The sequence below is a fragment of the Corylus avellana genome, chromosome ca7 (assembly GCF_901000735.1).
Source record: "Corylus avellana chromosome ca7, CavTom2PMs-1.0".
Classification (NCBI taxonomy): Eukaryota; Viridiplantae; Streptophyta; class Magnoliopsida; order Fagales; family Betulaceae; genus Corylus; species Corylus avellana.
This window is the reverse complement of record NC_081547.1, coordinates 25,711,551-25,728,090: the sequence shown is the minus strand read 5'-3', so window position 1 is coordinate 25,728,090 and position 16,540 is coordinate 25,711,551. Positions and strand designations below refer to the sequence as shown.

The following is a 16,540-nucleotide window of genomic DNA, read 5'->3' as shown; positions in this document are numbered from 1 at the left end:
TCATTTAGTCATTTTAAAGGCTTTGCCCGCATGATCTATTTTATGACCTTTTATATTTTTTTAATTTGGCTGGGCAAGCACGCGCATGATCCATGAGGGGTGGTGTCAAGTTCTCAACAACCCCCATCCTCTCAAGTCTCAAATCGAAATCCATTTTTGTCCAGTGCCCATTAACCTTTGCAAATAGTCAAAAGGGGACAACGAAAAGCTAACCATGAGAAAGCACGATAAATATTAAAGAATTGAGACAAACATCAACTACCGCCACTACTTCTGAACATGAACATACAGAAATTTACAAGTTGCTTATAACAATCCTGTAATAATGAGCATTTCAAGAGATAGAAAATTCAAGTAGACCCACAAAACCTATAATAAAGGTTGAAAATACAAAAAAAAAAATAAAGAAAGAAAAAAGATATGTAAATGTTTAGAAAGGGTCCAACAACTAGTTGCCGTCCACTAGTTCCAATCTCAGGAGAAATGGTCGGCTGTAAAAAAGATACCCAGTCTCGAATCTCTTCTCCACCACTACAATCTATATTGAAGAAAAAAAAAAAAAAAAAATACCAAAGTCGGACAAAGAACTTTGGCCATGTTTCTGGGTTTTCATCACAAAGGTAGCCCACCCCCCACACTCAAGTTTCTTGAGGTTAGGATGAAAAAACACAGAGAGGAGAACAATAAGCAAAACTCTATGTAAAAAGGCCTAAAAAAAAAGAAAAAACAGAAGAGGAAAAAGTAAAAAGTAGGCTTGGGAGGAAATATGGAAACAATTTTCCCACCCAAACATAATATTGGAATCAAAAGGTTCACACCTGATACTTGTTTGACCTTCAAAAGCTTGAACTAAGTTTGCTTTTGTTCTTGGTTGCTTGCCATTGTAGAAAGGTGGAGTGGACACCACAATGTCTGTCCTCTAGCAGGCAAAGTATCCCATTAAGATCTTCCACCCTTTTAACATTACTTGTCCTTTTCATTGAATTCCCTGTCCTCCTCTTGTTCACTTCCAAAAAGTAAAAGCTGCTATTATATTACTTTTCTTCTTCCTTGCTTCGTTTTTTTTTTTTTTTTTTCAAATATCTTTTGCACCTGCATTTAAGAAACAGATTAATTATTGAAAATCAAAGGGCAGAACAGAAAAATCAAATATGAATTGCTTAAGGTAAGAGGAAGACATGAAAATTACAACCATAAGAAAAAGGCAACAATAATGTGTTATGTCTTCTTTCAATTTGAGCTAAAGGTTAGACTCTCTTTCTTTTTGATCTTCAAAGTTTGATGCTTCCAACAGGCATATGTGATTGTGAGCTCACGGCATAACTTGGAACAAAAAAAGGATTACTCAACACAAATAAATTCCCTTATTTGAACAGGCAATTGTGATTTTGTAGGCCAAACTTTGAGGAGCAAAGTATATGAATGGTGTCCCCAACAGTCAAACAAAACATAATCACAAGCAAAAACTCTTTTCCGGACTACGGAGATATACCCATTTACTTTAAGCACCCACAATGATTCGGGTACCCACCAAGTTACCAAAACACCCTCTCAACTTTCAAAGAAATTTCATTCCTAATTGACTAAAATATTAATAATCTATTTCAAGAATAGTGTCGGTAGGCTGACAACAGCGGGGTCAAGATGAAAATGATAGGACGAGCGCATCAGAACACAGAAACTGACAATATCAAAATCTGCTCGTTATTAAAATGATATATTATTAACCAAACCTACACCTTGAACAACATTATTGCAAAGAAAATTATGAAGTTTTAAATTCGTACAATATGGTAATGTATGCATTTGCCGTCAGGTGAATTTACTTTTTGAAGATGGGGACATCTAAAAAGTTGAAAGGGTAAATTGGGCACATGAATCTTTTCTATTATATTTATTACTTCCAAGACACAAGACAGACTCCTTCCGGCTTTCCAGGGCTGGCCATTTCTATTATGGTCCCCTATAAGATGCTTTCTTCAAAATTGATATGAACAATTAAAACTAATCAAAAACTTAGCAAGAAAGAGAATGCTTACATTTTCTTTGGGTTGGTCACTTGGTTGTGATGTTGTTGGCAGTAATCTAGGTGGGTTTTGGTGTAGCTTGCTTGAAAGCTACAGTAGGAGCTATTCTGCAACTCCTCCTCTGGTGCTCCAACACTAGTTCTCCAGCAAACCAGTCAAGCTTCTCGAAATTGCGTTGCTCTCCAATCATCTTGCCTCCAAACAGCACCGACTCAACATTCTTCTGTTTTAGCATCTCATCTGCTAGTCCATTGAGCATCTTTACATTGCTGGGACTTGCGTCTGTATCCACATTGGGTCCACACTGCCCCAAGCTTGACCCATTTGCCTGCCATACCAATGTGTAAAGATGTGCTTCAACTAAATACATACATATACATATATACCATCCAACTACTACCTATATTATACCCAAAATTCTCAATAGATGATTCAGTTGGATCAAGATCAGAACTTTTATTAGAGCTAGATACCCAGTTAATCAATTAGGTTCAAGAACCAACAAAATTGTGTCCCCACACCCAAAGAAAGAGAAGCAGCATCATAAAATGAAAAACACGAATACTATCAAATTGAATGCTTAATAATAACACACCACCAGATCCATACTCCACTGCTTGGCCTGGGAGGGTGCATAGTTAATGTACGGACTACGTGATGGTCATTGACAACCCCATTTGGTGAGAGCCCTAATTGAGCTCCAACTTTCCCTTGAAGTGACACTGTACATACAATTAGGCCAGAGGATGACTATCTCAAACGTGCTTCATTTTTATTCAAAAACAGGATTAAAAAGTCAACTGGATTAATCCAGTATATCCAATTAGAGGAAAACCCCATCTTCTTCCTATAGAGTCTAGGTTTTTGGCATTAATATAGTATAAAGATGACAAAATAAGAAATTAAATCCTGGCACATTGACCTCACAAACAGGATACCATAGCTGTCCCTTATAATAATGGCTAAGACAAAGTGTGGCAATTTGTTTCGATTGTTCCTTTTGGGGGAGGCTATGAACATGATAATCTGAATGTAAATTATGACCACTTGCCCTCCAGCAATTCCTATCCACTTGCAGGTAAAATTCAAGGCAAAATATCCTCACATACTATTTTCCAGCAGGTTAAATTTGGGACAAAAAATACTACTTTTGATAGTGAAAGTAATAGATTAACAAAATTTTCCAACAATGAAAATAGAATTAAATTCATGGTTCTAAAGCATTTGGATTTGTAATAGGTGACACAATTAAACTACAACCTAAATTCAGATGGGGAAATTTTTGAATTTGATATTCAAGAATAAAGCTGGAAACTCGTTAGCTTTAATAACCATTCTTCGGTTCTGCTTTTTAAGAACACAAGGAAGTTTTTATATAATTAAAAATTTTAAAGAATTTGTAGCAAACAAGGCTTAATCAAAAGCCAAACAAACCGAATTTCTCGTACAATCCAGCAACTTTAGTTCTAATGCCTTAAAGTAACTGACACATGGAGCAGAAGACGGTAAATTCAAAGGAGGGACTTCGCTAACCTGCACCGATTGAAAACATTGGTGTATTTCCCTAACCGGAACCCAAAAAGTCACTAGAGCCAACAAAAGTTCAATTTGTTGGCAAAGAAAACGGTGCTCATCCCAACCATCACGTGCAACCCAAAACGGCAAACCCCTCAAAACAAACCTACAGCGAACACGAAGACACGGTCCCCCCCATTGCTCCCACTGGTCACTGGACACTGAACCAGTGAACCGCATGGGTTGGAGCGACCCCAGTGTCCCAGCCCCCCAGCAACACGTTACAAAAGAGACCAACATTAATTGCACGAACCCAAACTCTGGCGCACGTTAGCCACCCACATAAATATATACCTATACATGCATGTATAGCCATGCCTATGTGCGTATCGCCAGCAAAGACAAAGTTCTTGACCCCTACCAGCCTGGCCAACATTGTCTCTTCCGCCAAAAACGGCAAAAAAATATCCCAAAGCGAAATTCGAGAACTTGTACATAAGCTCGTAACATTTATGTAATGCAATGTAATGTAGTGTAATTCGTTACTATATGCAGTATGCGCACGTTAGTGTAGGGGGCGTACCTGAATGCGCACGTAATTACTGCTTCTACACTGGCCAAAGGCCATGGCCACAGACTGGTCCACCAAGTCCGCCGAGCCGTCCCCGGAGATCCGAGCCATGGGTCGAGCCCACTCCTTCGCCCTCCAATTCTTGATCTGATCGCACTCATAGTTCACCTCCAGCAACTGACCCGTCCCAATAGAGAGCACCAACAGGTCCTCCACTCCTCGCACGAATGGGAACTCTTGCTTGTTGTGCAGCACGTGCGTGATCGCCGCGGCGGTCGGGTTGCTCATGGCTAAACCGCCGTCGACCGCGACGCACCGGCTTTGGCCGTCGATGGACCGCATTTGGACAGGTTCGAACAGGCTCGGCTCCGCCGACGTGGCGCGGCAGACCTCCCAGAGGCGGAAGTCGAAGCTGTCGGTCTCCAGCGCATCGGCTCGGGAGAACAGAAACGGCGCCGTACTGGACAGGTCGTAGCAAGGGATCAAAACCGGTTTCAACGTGTCCTTGAGCGTCAAGGTACGGTTGTTCTCGGTGAAAGCCTCTTTCATCGCTTTCTCTAGACCGGCCGAGGACGCGCCCGTCGGGCTAGCGGAGCCGCCTCTGATCAGCCGCCGGAAGAAGCCACCACCGCCGCTAGAGCCAGAACCAGAGGAGGAGCGGTAAAATCTCTTCCCCTGTTCAGCGAGAAACCTCCACGTGTCCTCGGCCTTGAAAATGGGACGGCTCTGGTCCTTCGTGGCGAAGAGCATCGCTGTGAAAATGCCTCCGACGCCGGAGCCGGCAGAGACGTCGAAGTAATCGGCGATTCTGGCGTCCGGGTTACCGGATTTCAATTTGAGCGCGTGCTCCAAATATGCCAAAGCTTTGCCAGAGAGAATGCCTCGCATGCCCGCGCCATCGATGCTGAGAATGCAGATTTTGCCTCTCTGGTTCTTGATCGCCGAAACGCTATTATCGGCGGCGGCCGGTTGGGACTGAACTTGAGGCAGAGCTTCGGTGGGCGCGGGAGCGATGGGCTTGGGGATCCAGAGCTTCTGATCGTCGTAGCCAAACAGGAACTTGCTCTCCAGAATGGAGAAGATTTCGTAGCTGAGCTTGTCGGTGTCGATGCTGGGTTCCTGCATTTCCGAAGGATTCGAACCCATTTCTGTCAAAGTTTCTGGTAGATAGAGAAGAAGCGCTTTGGATTTTGCTCTTAAATGAACCCCTATTCAATCTTCCGTTTGTGTATTAAGATATTAAGATTCCTTTGCATGCCCACCTGGACCCCTTTAAGAGAACTTCTCGAACCAATCATACATAAAAAGCTACAAGACTTGAAGCTTTCTCAAACATGGCCGAGCAGCAAAGAGGGTTTATCGCAGCTCAATCCGGCAACAAGAATTTTGACCTTGAAATTCACGCCCCTATGTATTTGTGTCAAAATTAAAAAATAAAAAATAAAAATAATAATTCAGTTTCTGGAATTTTTGTCTCAAATCCCAGCTTTAAATGTATGATTATCCCCCCAATTAGAACATTCCATAATGACAAGAATGGCTCGACCCAACACTTGTCCAGGTCATCGCCTTCGATACCCAAACAAGAGGCTCCAATTGACGCTTTTGCTCTGCGTTTCCTCCCACCAAACACTCGCTTTTACCCAATCATTTCTCCTCCTCCCCAACAAAAGCAGGGAAAGAAGCAGCCCTCTCAGCAGCACTTTCAAGCCCTCCCCACCCGCTATCTTTCTCTATTCTCTGATATGTTTCTTTCAGCAGGGCACGCCAAAGCTAAAAGACCTCTGCACATATGCATGAAAAAGATCAACCAACCAACCAACCAAACGGCACCAAAAACAAAATCGAAAAAAGCCAAAGAGTAGAAGAGGAGGAGGCAAGAGCGCAACAGTTGCAGAGCATGTCTGTTTTATTATATAAAGCTCTTCAACCCCAACATTTAACATTTTTTTTTTCTCTCTCTCTCTCTCTTTTTTTTTTTTTTTTTTTTTTTTTTAAACTACACAACGGCGTGGGCCGGGTGGCGGGTACGGTTCTCTCTTAACCCTGGGTTACGATGAATTGGTCACCGACGGTTGTGCCCAGTCATTCCCCCCGTTCTCTTGGTGGATCCAACGGCTGCAATTGGGGCTTTTTGTTTCTTCGCGTCCGTGATCAACGGTCAAATTGAGGGAAAATATTTCCTCTTCCCGCGCGGCTTTGTCGTTACGTGTGGGGCCCAGTCGCCACCCCCGAGTCGGCAAAGGAATGGAGACCCACTAATGGGGTTTTTTCTTTCGTTGTGGGGTTTACGAATTTGCCCTTGTTTGGCATGGGAAAAGGGCCGGTGGGGTCCACTTTGCTCTACGTGCTGACGGGTACAGTGGGTCAATGGTAGGTCACGACCGGGTACAGTGGGTGTTGCCAGTTGGGACTTTTTCGGAGTTTGGACTTTCGAGTGACGGATGCGGTGAATCCTAACTGTAATTCTGTAAACGTCTCAGTGGATAAGAATTTTTTTTTTTTTTCATTTTTCATTAGCCTCAAAAATTAGATTATCCAAATGGACAACGTGATTGACGACAACTAAGTCGAGGATTTGACTCCAAAATCAGTTAGAGCAATCAAGTTATCTTTGACTTATTCTTTGGTAATTTTATCTCTCTTTTTAATCCCTCTTATTCGACTTAATAAATATTTAATTAAAAAAAAAATTTATTTTAATTACTCATTTTTTAAAAAATAAGGCTCTTTAATTTTTATTTTTTCATTTTAAGTCTACCTTCCTTCTTCCTAATAAAAAGATAATATAATTTTTTTATTAATATAACTAAAGATTTGTTAAGCTACAGTTCTCAACAAAGTAAATTTATAATTATTTTATTAAATCGGATTCGAAGCATTTTTTGTTAAAATTAATTGAAATGGTTATTTTGTTGAGTCTAGTACTTGTTTTTTTTTTTTTCTTTTTCTTTTTCTTTTTGGACATTCTTTATATATATATATATATTTTTTTAAAAAAAAAAAAATGAGAGAGAGAAGGATAGTAAAAACTTAAAATCCTTGCTTGCTTTTGCGTAAAAAAAAAAAAAAAAGTAAAAACTTAAAATGCTTACTTGCTTTTGCGTTAAAAAAAGAAGGATATAGTAAAAACTTAAAGTTCTTACTTGCTTTTGCGTAAGAAAAAGAAGAAGGATATAGTAAAAACTTAAAATGCTTACTTGCTTTTGAAAAAGAAAAAGAAAAAGAAATAGTATGAGCGTATGTTTTGCCATAGTAAAATATTTTATGTACGTTATTTGGTTGGACAATTTTTCATTAAATTGGGTTAAATCAATCTATTAAACTAATATTTGTTTTATAGCATATAAAAATTAAAAGCATTTTTAAAAATACATGTAATTCTCACATGCTCTAATGATAGATGTTAGTTTAATAGATTAAGTTGGAGCAATTTCTTGGAAAAAAAAAAAAATTGTCCTATTTTGGTTTTTGTAAAAAATAAATGAAAATAGTTTTACCATTAAACACGAAATATTAGGTAGAATATGTTGAATATTGAAGAAAAAAAAATAGACTTACAAATAAACTTAGTCCAAAATGTTCAATTCACTCTCTTCTCAACAAGAGGCTGGAAATCATGACCTTTCCTTCTGTTCTTGCCAATGGCATTGAAACTCTTTTTCCTTAGTATAGTTTCTTTGGGAGTGTGTTTATGATTATATGTCTTCAGTTTTCACGAGTGTATTAGAATGTTTGAATCAGATACCATACTTTCGATTTACAGAACCTATAATAAAAAAAATATGGGTGATTTTGTCTGATATTTAAGTTAACATTTTCTTTGAAAAAATATAGTTATGATAATAGAATACATAGAATCGTTTCAAACTTCTTAATAGCAATTTTTTTTAACATTATGTGTTCTCTTTTCTCTACATTAGTAATGCTTTGACTAGGTGCGATGTTTGGTCACTAACCGTGACAAATCATATCTCATGTCAAATTTGGTAATGTAATATTCTATTTTGTCATGCCTTGGATTATGAAATTGTACATTGATGCAATATTACTAACAAAGTCTAGAAAGAAAACTCAACATAGAGGGAGAGGACATCTTTGTACACAAAATAACTTTTGGAACTATGTAGGGAGAAACTCTTTTGAAGGCCACAAGATCGTATGTTACATTGTTACTCCATATTTCATCTAATGGGTTTGGAAAAAGGCCAAGCTCTCTTTTACCATATAAAATACGACAAATGCCATCAACATCATTCTTGCCATTTAACAATTGGACCTTTTTAAGGATTGAAAATTTGCTCATGTAAATTTTCGTGCACATTTTTTAGTTTGATGGGGCCGTTTCTAATCCCGTGTATCGAATCATTTTCAATTAGTCTCTCATAATTTTTTTCAATTCAAATTAATAATAGAAAATACCATGTTTGTAACCTTTTTCTCTTCTTTTTTTCTTTTTTTTTTTTTTTTAGAAGAAGGAAAAAACAACAAAAAATGAGAGTTGAGGTTTTGTCAATTAGCATGTCCATTTAAATATTGAAGAGAGGGGGGGCATATTTACTATTAGCTCTTCATAAGAAACTCCCGGGCAAATGCCTACAAGTACTACTTTACTACTTCTACAGCTCCAGTACATGTCATGTTTCATGTTTTGAGAGGACAACGCTTTTGCAACTTGTTTGTGGGAAGAAACTTCTGGTGGATGCCATGGGTTTTTTATTTATTTATTTATTTTTATATATATATGTAGGGAAACTATGTCATTTTAAGAGGTTGTTGCATTTATTTTTTTGGCCAAAAATACATTTTAGTTGGTTCAACTATGAGTTTCCTTTGAATTTGATCCCTCCAATTTATATTTGGTATTTTGATGTTTTATATTGTCGGTGCCACATGATATTCTTATCAAAATAGTGATCTGTCCATTCATTTCTCTGTTGTCGAACTTTTAGCAGCATCAAAGCCTATATGTTTTCATTAATTTTTTTCTATCGATAAAATTTTCCACCAAATTAAATTGAAATAAATTTGTTCTAATTTAATTTATCAAATTGACATGTGTTTTTAACATATATATATATATTTTTTTAAGTTCAATTTGAAGAAAAACTTTTATCTTTTATTTATTATTAACTAGGGAAATCAAATGATAATGATGGATTTGATTACAAACCCATAATTAGAATGGCTAAATATGTTTTAAAAGCTTAATGGTTGCTTTACGGCATAAAATGTCAATGAATTGTATAGTGTTCCGTGTTTTACGGGTTGTAATCTAAAAGGTCAAGTTCATTTAATGACACTTGGTAAAAGACTATAAACATCGAATCTGAATTCAAATATAGTGTCGTTTTACTGAACAATCAACACTAAGAAAGTGCTTTATTCAAATATAGGTATTTAAATTCTTTATTGAAAGAAAGAGTGGTGGTCATTTAATATTCGAGATAACATCCTTGATTTTCGACATGTCCACACAAGGGAAGGGAGAGAGGGAGATTCGAACTAGTGACCTCTGCTTCATTAGGAGTGGTACACAGCCGATTGAGCTACCCATTAGAGACGAAATAACACCGTTGATGAATGCCAAGAAAATGCTTTATTTACCGCCTTAATTGGCGGTCAAATTTTTTTTACATGTCTTAAAAATGTATAGTCGTGTTATACACTTGACGCAATTTTTTATTTTTTATTTTTTTATTAAATATTGGTTTATTTGCAATTGTTGGGTTGCCTAACTTTTTTTTGTGTTTATTTTTGTAACCTTTTTGTTTTTGTATTAGATTTTCGTCCCAAGTTAAGCTCAATGAAAAAAGATATATGAAGTTTTATGTTTTGGCACGTTAACTCAAGGATTTATAAGATATTTACTTTTCTTTTTTTTTTTTCTTCAAAATTCATCATTGAATCTTTTGGACTTGCAGATCTAATAATAGATTTAAAAAAGAGATGGATATCAATTTTCTTCGTCATTATCCATTATTGCTTACTTTTGTCCACCCAAATCTATTTTCTATCGAGTTCGAGTCAGCTTGCCGTATGCAGAAACTTTCGAGTACAATGGGGTATTTTCAATTGAAGCAAAAATAAATAAATAAAAATTCACAAGGCATTAAAAAAAAAAAAAAAAAAAGTTTAGAGTTATTATTTATTTTAACAAATTATCTCTTCATTGATATAACAATTAAATGAAGAAAAATGCTTTGTACAATATCAAAGATACAATTTAAAATTTTCACAACTTAAGCATTATCTATAACATATACAATAGTCTCACAGGCTATTATAAGACAATATCTATGAAAATTCACTGTCCCAATCAGTTTCAGATCTATAGTAAATTTCGACCAATCATGTCTTTATCCGCTTCCAGATCATTGATTCTCTATCTCTTTCATCTCCACTCTAATGCTTTATCAATCATAATCTCATTCGTTGCCTCTACCATAGTGATAATTATTCTTTATGTCTAATAACTCATTTGTCATTGGTCTCTATATGGTTTGCTCTAAAAAAAAGGAATCATAAGAAAACAAAAGACAGACTGGAAACCAATTCCGTTATTCTCAAATATTCGTGAAAACAAGGCCTTACAAAAAAAAAAAAAACTTCACCCTATAGACCAACCGGAAACCAATTCTAATATTTAATTGATGAGCTAATCTCGGAATTAATCAAATCCTAATAGAAAGTGAAGAATGCATTAAGGCGAAGCGTGATGTGGGTTATCATGGAATTACTCAATTTGCGATAGAATAAAGATGCCCAAGTTGATAGTGAATTGACTAAAACACCCGTGAATGATGCTATCATTTTCCGCTCAATCCTTTCTTTAATGGAGATATTAGTCAAATGAGCCAATTCCTAGACGCAAGGATTGGTCGTCTCTTTCGTGAAGCTAATCAATTTCCTCATTATCTTTTTTGGATTAAGAGGGTCGTATTATGAATCTTTTTCTTCTTTCCTATTGATTTCCTAGCACAAATAGTCTTTTTTTTTTTTTTAATATGATATAAATGTGAAAATTGTTTTTATATTTTAAAGAGTGTTTAATATTTCAAATTATTTTTATATTTTAACCAACATGACTTTGTATATGTTTACCATGAAAGGATTTACTAGTGGGGAAGGTGGCATCTTATTGAAGTATATCACAAAACTAGAACATAGTAAGATATAAGTTGATATTTAAAAAAATAATAAAATAAATAGAAAACACTAGATCCCTAACGTGATTATAAGGTCATATATAGGTAAAAATAAACATTATATTAACAATTAAATCATCCATTCAATGATGTAAACGGGGTAAGAGTAGCATCGATTTGTTTTCAAAACTTTATTCACTATATTGAAATTAATACAAAGATAAGTAACCAAGGGGTCTCACGACTCTCACTCAAACAAAGAGCTAAAAAAGCTTAATACTAAGTCACCACGTGGCAAATAAATAGGCAACATTCATCGCTGTTCACTTTCATGGAGCCTTACATAAGAGTCATCCAATAGTTGCTAGACATTGCCACGTTGGTTTTGCGTGATATTTGTGTAGTACGTAGTATTACTCTACATAAATGGTCTCAAACTCTAAAGTATTACTTTTTAACCCTAAACTCTTTTTTTTTTACCCTAAGCGGGGGAGGGGTAGTTAGGTGTGTGATCATAATAGCCCGTATTCACTATGGAACCAGTGTGGCGATGTGCGTAGATGATAAGAGGGTAGCATATGCTCCCACACCTACCCTTTGCCGTTGGACCACTCACCCTCAGCGGTCCTCAACTTTTTCTAGTAATTTTAGTCTTAGAATTATTTACTAAGAGGTCATTAAAGAAAGAAAAAAAGAGCAGTGTAATAGACAAATGGATGTGTTGGTGCCGGGTGTTGGTGCGTTTTGGCAATTTGTGAGTAGGGAATGGAAGATTTCCCTTGCCAATGCCGAGGGTGAGTGGGTAGTATTTATTAAAGCAAAGGAGACAAAAAGAGGCTCGTTTTCTCTATCAGTCACAGTCCTTCGCATCTATAATACCTCGTCCTTTTCACAATTATCTATAACTCATCCCCCTATAAAATCCTACAGTAAGTCCACCAAACAAAGAGCTAAAAAAGCTTAATAGTAAGTCCACCACGTGGCAAATAAATAGGCAACATTTATCGCAGTTCACTTTCATGAAGCCTTACATAAGAGTCATCTAATAGTTGCTAGACATTGCCACGTTGGTTTTGCATAATATTTGTGTAGTATGTAGTATTACTCTACATAAATGGTCTCTCTCAAACTCTAAAGTATTACTTTTTAGCCCTAAACTTTGTCTATTCTTTTTTTTTTTTCCCCTAAGCGGGGGAGGGGTAGTAAGGTGTGTGACCATAATAGCCCTTATTCACTATGGAACCAATGTGGCGATGTGCGTAGACGATAAGAGGGTAGCATATGCTCCCACACCTACCCTTTGCCGTCGGACCACTCACCCTCAGCGGTCCTCAACTTTTTCTATTAGTTTTAGTCTTAGAATTATTTACTAAGAGGTCATTAAAGAAAGAAAAAAGAACAGTGTAATAGACAAATGGATGTGTCGGTGCCGGGTGTTGGTGCGTTTTGGCAATTTGTGAGTAGGGAATGGAAGATTTCCCTGCCAATGCCGAGGGTGAGTGGGTAGTATTTATTAAATAAAAGGAGACAAAAAGAGACTTGTTTTCTCTATCAGTTACAATCCTTTGCATCTATAACACCCCGTCCTTTTCACAATTATCTCTAACTCTTCTCCCTATTACATCCTACAACTTCGACAAATCGCTTAGCCCCGTTAATTTTTAGTGCGCTCACCGGCAAACCGACCGACCTCATTTTGCCTTTGCCTATTCATGGTACCAGCATAGACATTGACATTCCACACCATTGTTTCCTCGTTTTATTACTCCTACCTTTTGTCTAATTATCTTCTTTTGGGGTTACTTGTCAACTGTTTTGAGAGAGTACTTCTTGGGTTAAAGGAATAGTTGTAATTAAATGTGGGGCAAAAGACAAAAAACCCTTTGACGAATGCAGAGAAATTTTAAGTGCTGTATTTACCACCGAATTCAAAAGGTCAAGAGATTGTACAATTTCAAGTAAGAAAAAGGCATGTTGTTGGACCAATAAAAAATTAAGTTAGACAGGATACTGCCGGCCGATTCAAATTCGAGGACTTTGTGAGGAGTGGTCCTCCAGGTCAAACTTATACATATTGTGCCATTTCCCACAAACTTGAGAGCCCACCTTTTGCAAGTAAATGGAATTGATTAAGGCCTTTTTTTCTTTCATGAGCAAGTGACTTACAACAAGCACCAAATGAACAAAGAAAACAAACAGAAAACAAACAAGAACCACTAAGGAGGATTAACATCACTAACAAGAACAATCATTACAAGGGACAGAGACGACACAATGTTTTTTGTTTTTTTAACCAAAGAGGGGAAGGGAAAAAGGAAAAATGAGGAATTACAAAAAATGAAAAACGAAGGGGATAGCGCCATCTTAAGAACAATTGAGAATGGGTCAAATATGACCCTGCCCATCAAAGAAATTGAAACTGCCAAAAAATGCAGTTTTGTACTAGTAGGAGGTTGGGATAACAACACAACTATTAGTAATTGATTGAGGGTAACAAACACAGCCATCAACAAATGGTTTGGGGTGCGGCGATAGCACAGTCTAAAAAGAGAAAAAAGCAGCACAAGATAGTCTCCGCACAATAATAAAACAAACAACTACAAAAAACACTGGGAAAATAAAGACAAAAGCAAACAAACCTACAAAGTAGTAGCATCATCGGAGCTAGGGGCAGAGGAGAGTTGCCGAAGGATTCTAGCCGGAGCGTGTGAACTTTAAAATAAAGGAGGCTTATCTAACTAGATTGTGCGTAGATCAGCTATTAATTAACACCTTAGTTTTATATTAGGAATACGATTTAGTCCATATAAAGTGAATGGATTATAAATGAATTCATGGGTGTTAAGTTTCACTTTTGTTTCTTAATAGGTGAGACTCAGCTTTATATGCAATTTTATGGCACTCCAACTGTAACTTGTATCCTTTTGGAGTCATGTCAGTATATCACACATGTAGTTGGCGTTTTTTCTGTGCCGTTACAAAATGACAAATGGTATTAAAGCAACCTAGAATGGTATGTTATGTTGTGAGTTGTAACACTTATTTCCATAAAATATGAATTGCTAAATGAATTTGTAAGATGGTTATTTTTTTTTAAAAAAAAAAGGAAAATTACACTTTACCTTGGGACGATTTTTAATTTAACCTTTTCAATTTTTGCAATGCACCCCTCCCCTCCAAACTTGCGAATTTTTTTCAATTTGATCAATGTTATCCCAAAAATTCTCATATTGCCTCTATTTTTTAAAAAAAAAAAAACAAAAAAAGGTGAAAAATGGCTAGATGGATAAAGGGCTGGCTATTTTGCTGACCTCATTTTTTTTTTTTTTTTAAAAAAAATAATAATAAAAATTAGGGGCAATATGAGAATTTTGAGATAACACTGGTTGAATTGAAAAAAAAAATTCCAAGCTTAGGGAGGGTGCATTGCAAAAATTAAAACATTGAAAGTCGAATTGAAAATCACCTTAAACTTTGAGAGATAAAATGTATTTTTCTCTTAAAAAAAGAGTAGTACTGCCATAAAGCTAACTTGATGTGGTTATATTGGAAATACTCGATTTGTTATAGAAAAAGGATGCCCAAGTTGAGATTGAATTCAAGAGTGCACCAAGCCTAACTTGATGGGCTTATCTCGGAATAACTCAAATTGTTATAGAAAATGAATGCCTAAGTTGAGATTGAATTGATTGAAAGGCCAATTATTTGTCGAAATGGTGGGATAAGACAATTCCAAGACGCAAGAATTGGTCGTCTCTTTCGTGAAGCAAGCAAATCAATTTCCTCACTATCTTTGTGTATTTCAGTGTTATTCTTGTTTCATATGATTTCCCCACTTGAGACCGACCAATCCATCACGCCTCTCTTTCATTGTATTATCTAACAAATAATAAAGTAAATAGAAAATATTAAAGACCTCTCAGGTATGTGTCAGATATTTTCTTATGTTTTTATTTTGTTAGAGAATATTTCACCTACTTTGTCACGTTATTATCACAACAAGGACTTTACAAAATTAAAAATAAAACAAAAACTGTCAAATCACTGAAATCAGTAATATTGTTCGTATAGGGATGTTAATTGTAGTGGCCCAGGCCTTAACTTCTCATGGGCCAAAAATGAACTTGAAACTCTTAGGGCGTACTGCATTTGAGGAGGTTAAAAATGTCTTTAATATTCAAAACGTTCGTTTGAAGAAAAAAATATTCGTTTGGTAAAAAAATTAAAAGCGCTTTTAAGGGTCCAAAAAACCTAAAAATGGCCAAAATGCACTTTTGGCAAAAACTTAAAAATGAAATTTTTGCTAAAAAACTCTTTTTAACTTAAAAGCTCTATTTCTCAAACGCAATCCCAAACAAGCTCTTAGCATAGGATATAGTATTTCTTCAATAATTTTTTTTCTAATTTAATCTATTAAATTAATATTTATTTAAAATATACTAATTTTTATATGTATTTTTAATAGTTTAAGCACACGTCAATTTAATAAATTGAATTGTTTTATCTTAATTAAGAAAACTTTTTTCCTTTGCATAATATGACCCAATGTTTATATTAGTCATTGAGAGTTTTTAGGATATCTATTTTTGAGATGGGCCTGGAGTTGTTGTGGCTCAGGCCTTGATCAAGCATTTAGCTACGTTTGTTTAGGCCCAATGTTCATTTCCAATTGAGAGGCAGACTACAGTCGTAACAAGGTCCATAACTTTTTCTCTTTTTATTGAGCCCACAGCTAGACTAGAATTGGGCTTAGGCTAGTGAAAGTCTCTCTACGATAGGACCCTCCAAGCCATGGAAAGTTTTTATTTTATTTTATTATTTTTGAAATTTTGACAAATAGTTTGTTGAGTTTTAAAAAGTTATTGATCACTTTCTGTGTAAGTATAAAAAAAAACAAATTAGTCTATGCGGTAAAAAAGTTGATAAAATCCGTTGATTTTGCAAGAGACTCATTACCAATTCGACTGTCCAAAAATCTACTTCAACACCTGGCACCGTCTAAAAAGTTTTCCTCCAAATCCGCTTTAAGTCGGTGGACAGTTGCTAATCCTCATCAAATCAAAGTTAGCAACATGAATACCATATCAACTTTTCGGGTGCTTATTTTTTATGTGGCAGTCAAAATTATTATTGATATATCGTATACAAATTAATCCGTCCAAAATTTAATAGTAATTTTTATTAGCATATTAAAGAATTAAACTTTGTACTTTATGATGACCCACCAAACCTTTTTTTTAAAAAAAAATTTTTAAATTTTTTTTAAAAAGCAGTACATA

At 35.9% G+C, this 16,540-nt stretch overlaps 1 protein-coding gene across 1 annotated transcript; it reads right to left on the bottom strand.

Moving 5' to 3' along the window:
• Positions 1–267: 267 nt before the first annotated feature.
• LOC132188227 (patatin-like protein 6) lies at positions 268–6,002 on the bottom strand. The gene is made up of 3 exons (XM_059602636.1): positions 4,126–6,002; positions 2,040–2,355; positions 268–1,092 (listed from the first exon to the last, which is right to left on the bottom strand). Exons 1-2 carry the CDS (start codon positions 5,257–5,259, stop codon positions 2,086–2,088), a joined length of 1,404 nt encoding a protein of 467 aa, XP_059458619.1. The 5' UTR covers positions 5,260–6,002; the 3' UTR covers positions 268–1,092; positions 2,040–2,085.
• Between the last annotated feature and the right edge of the window lie 10,538 nt (positions 6,003–16,540).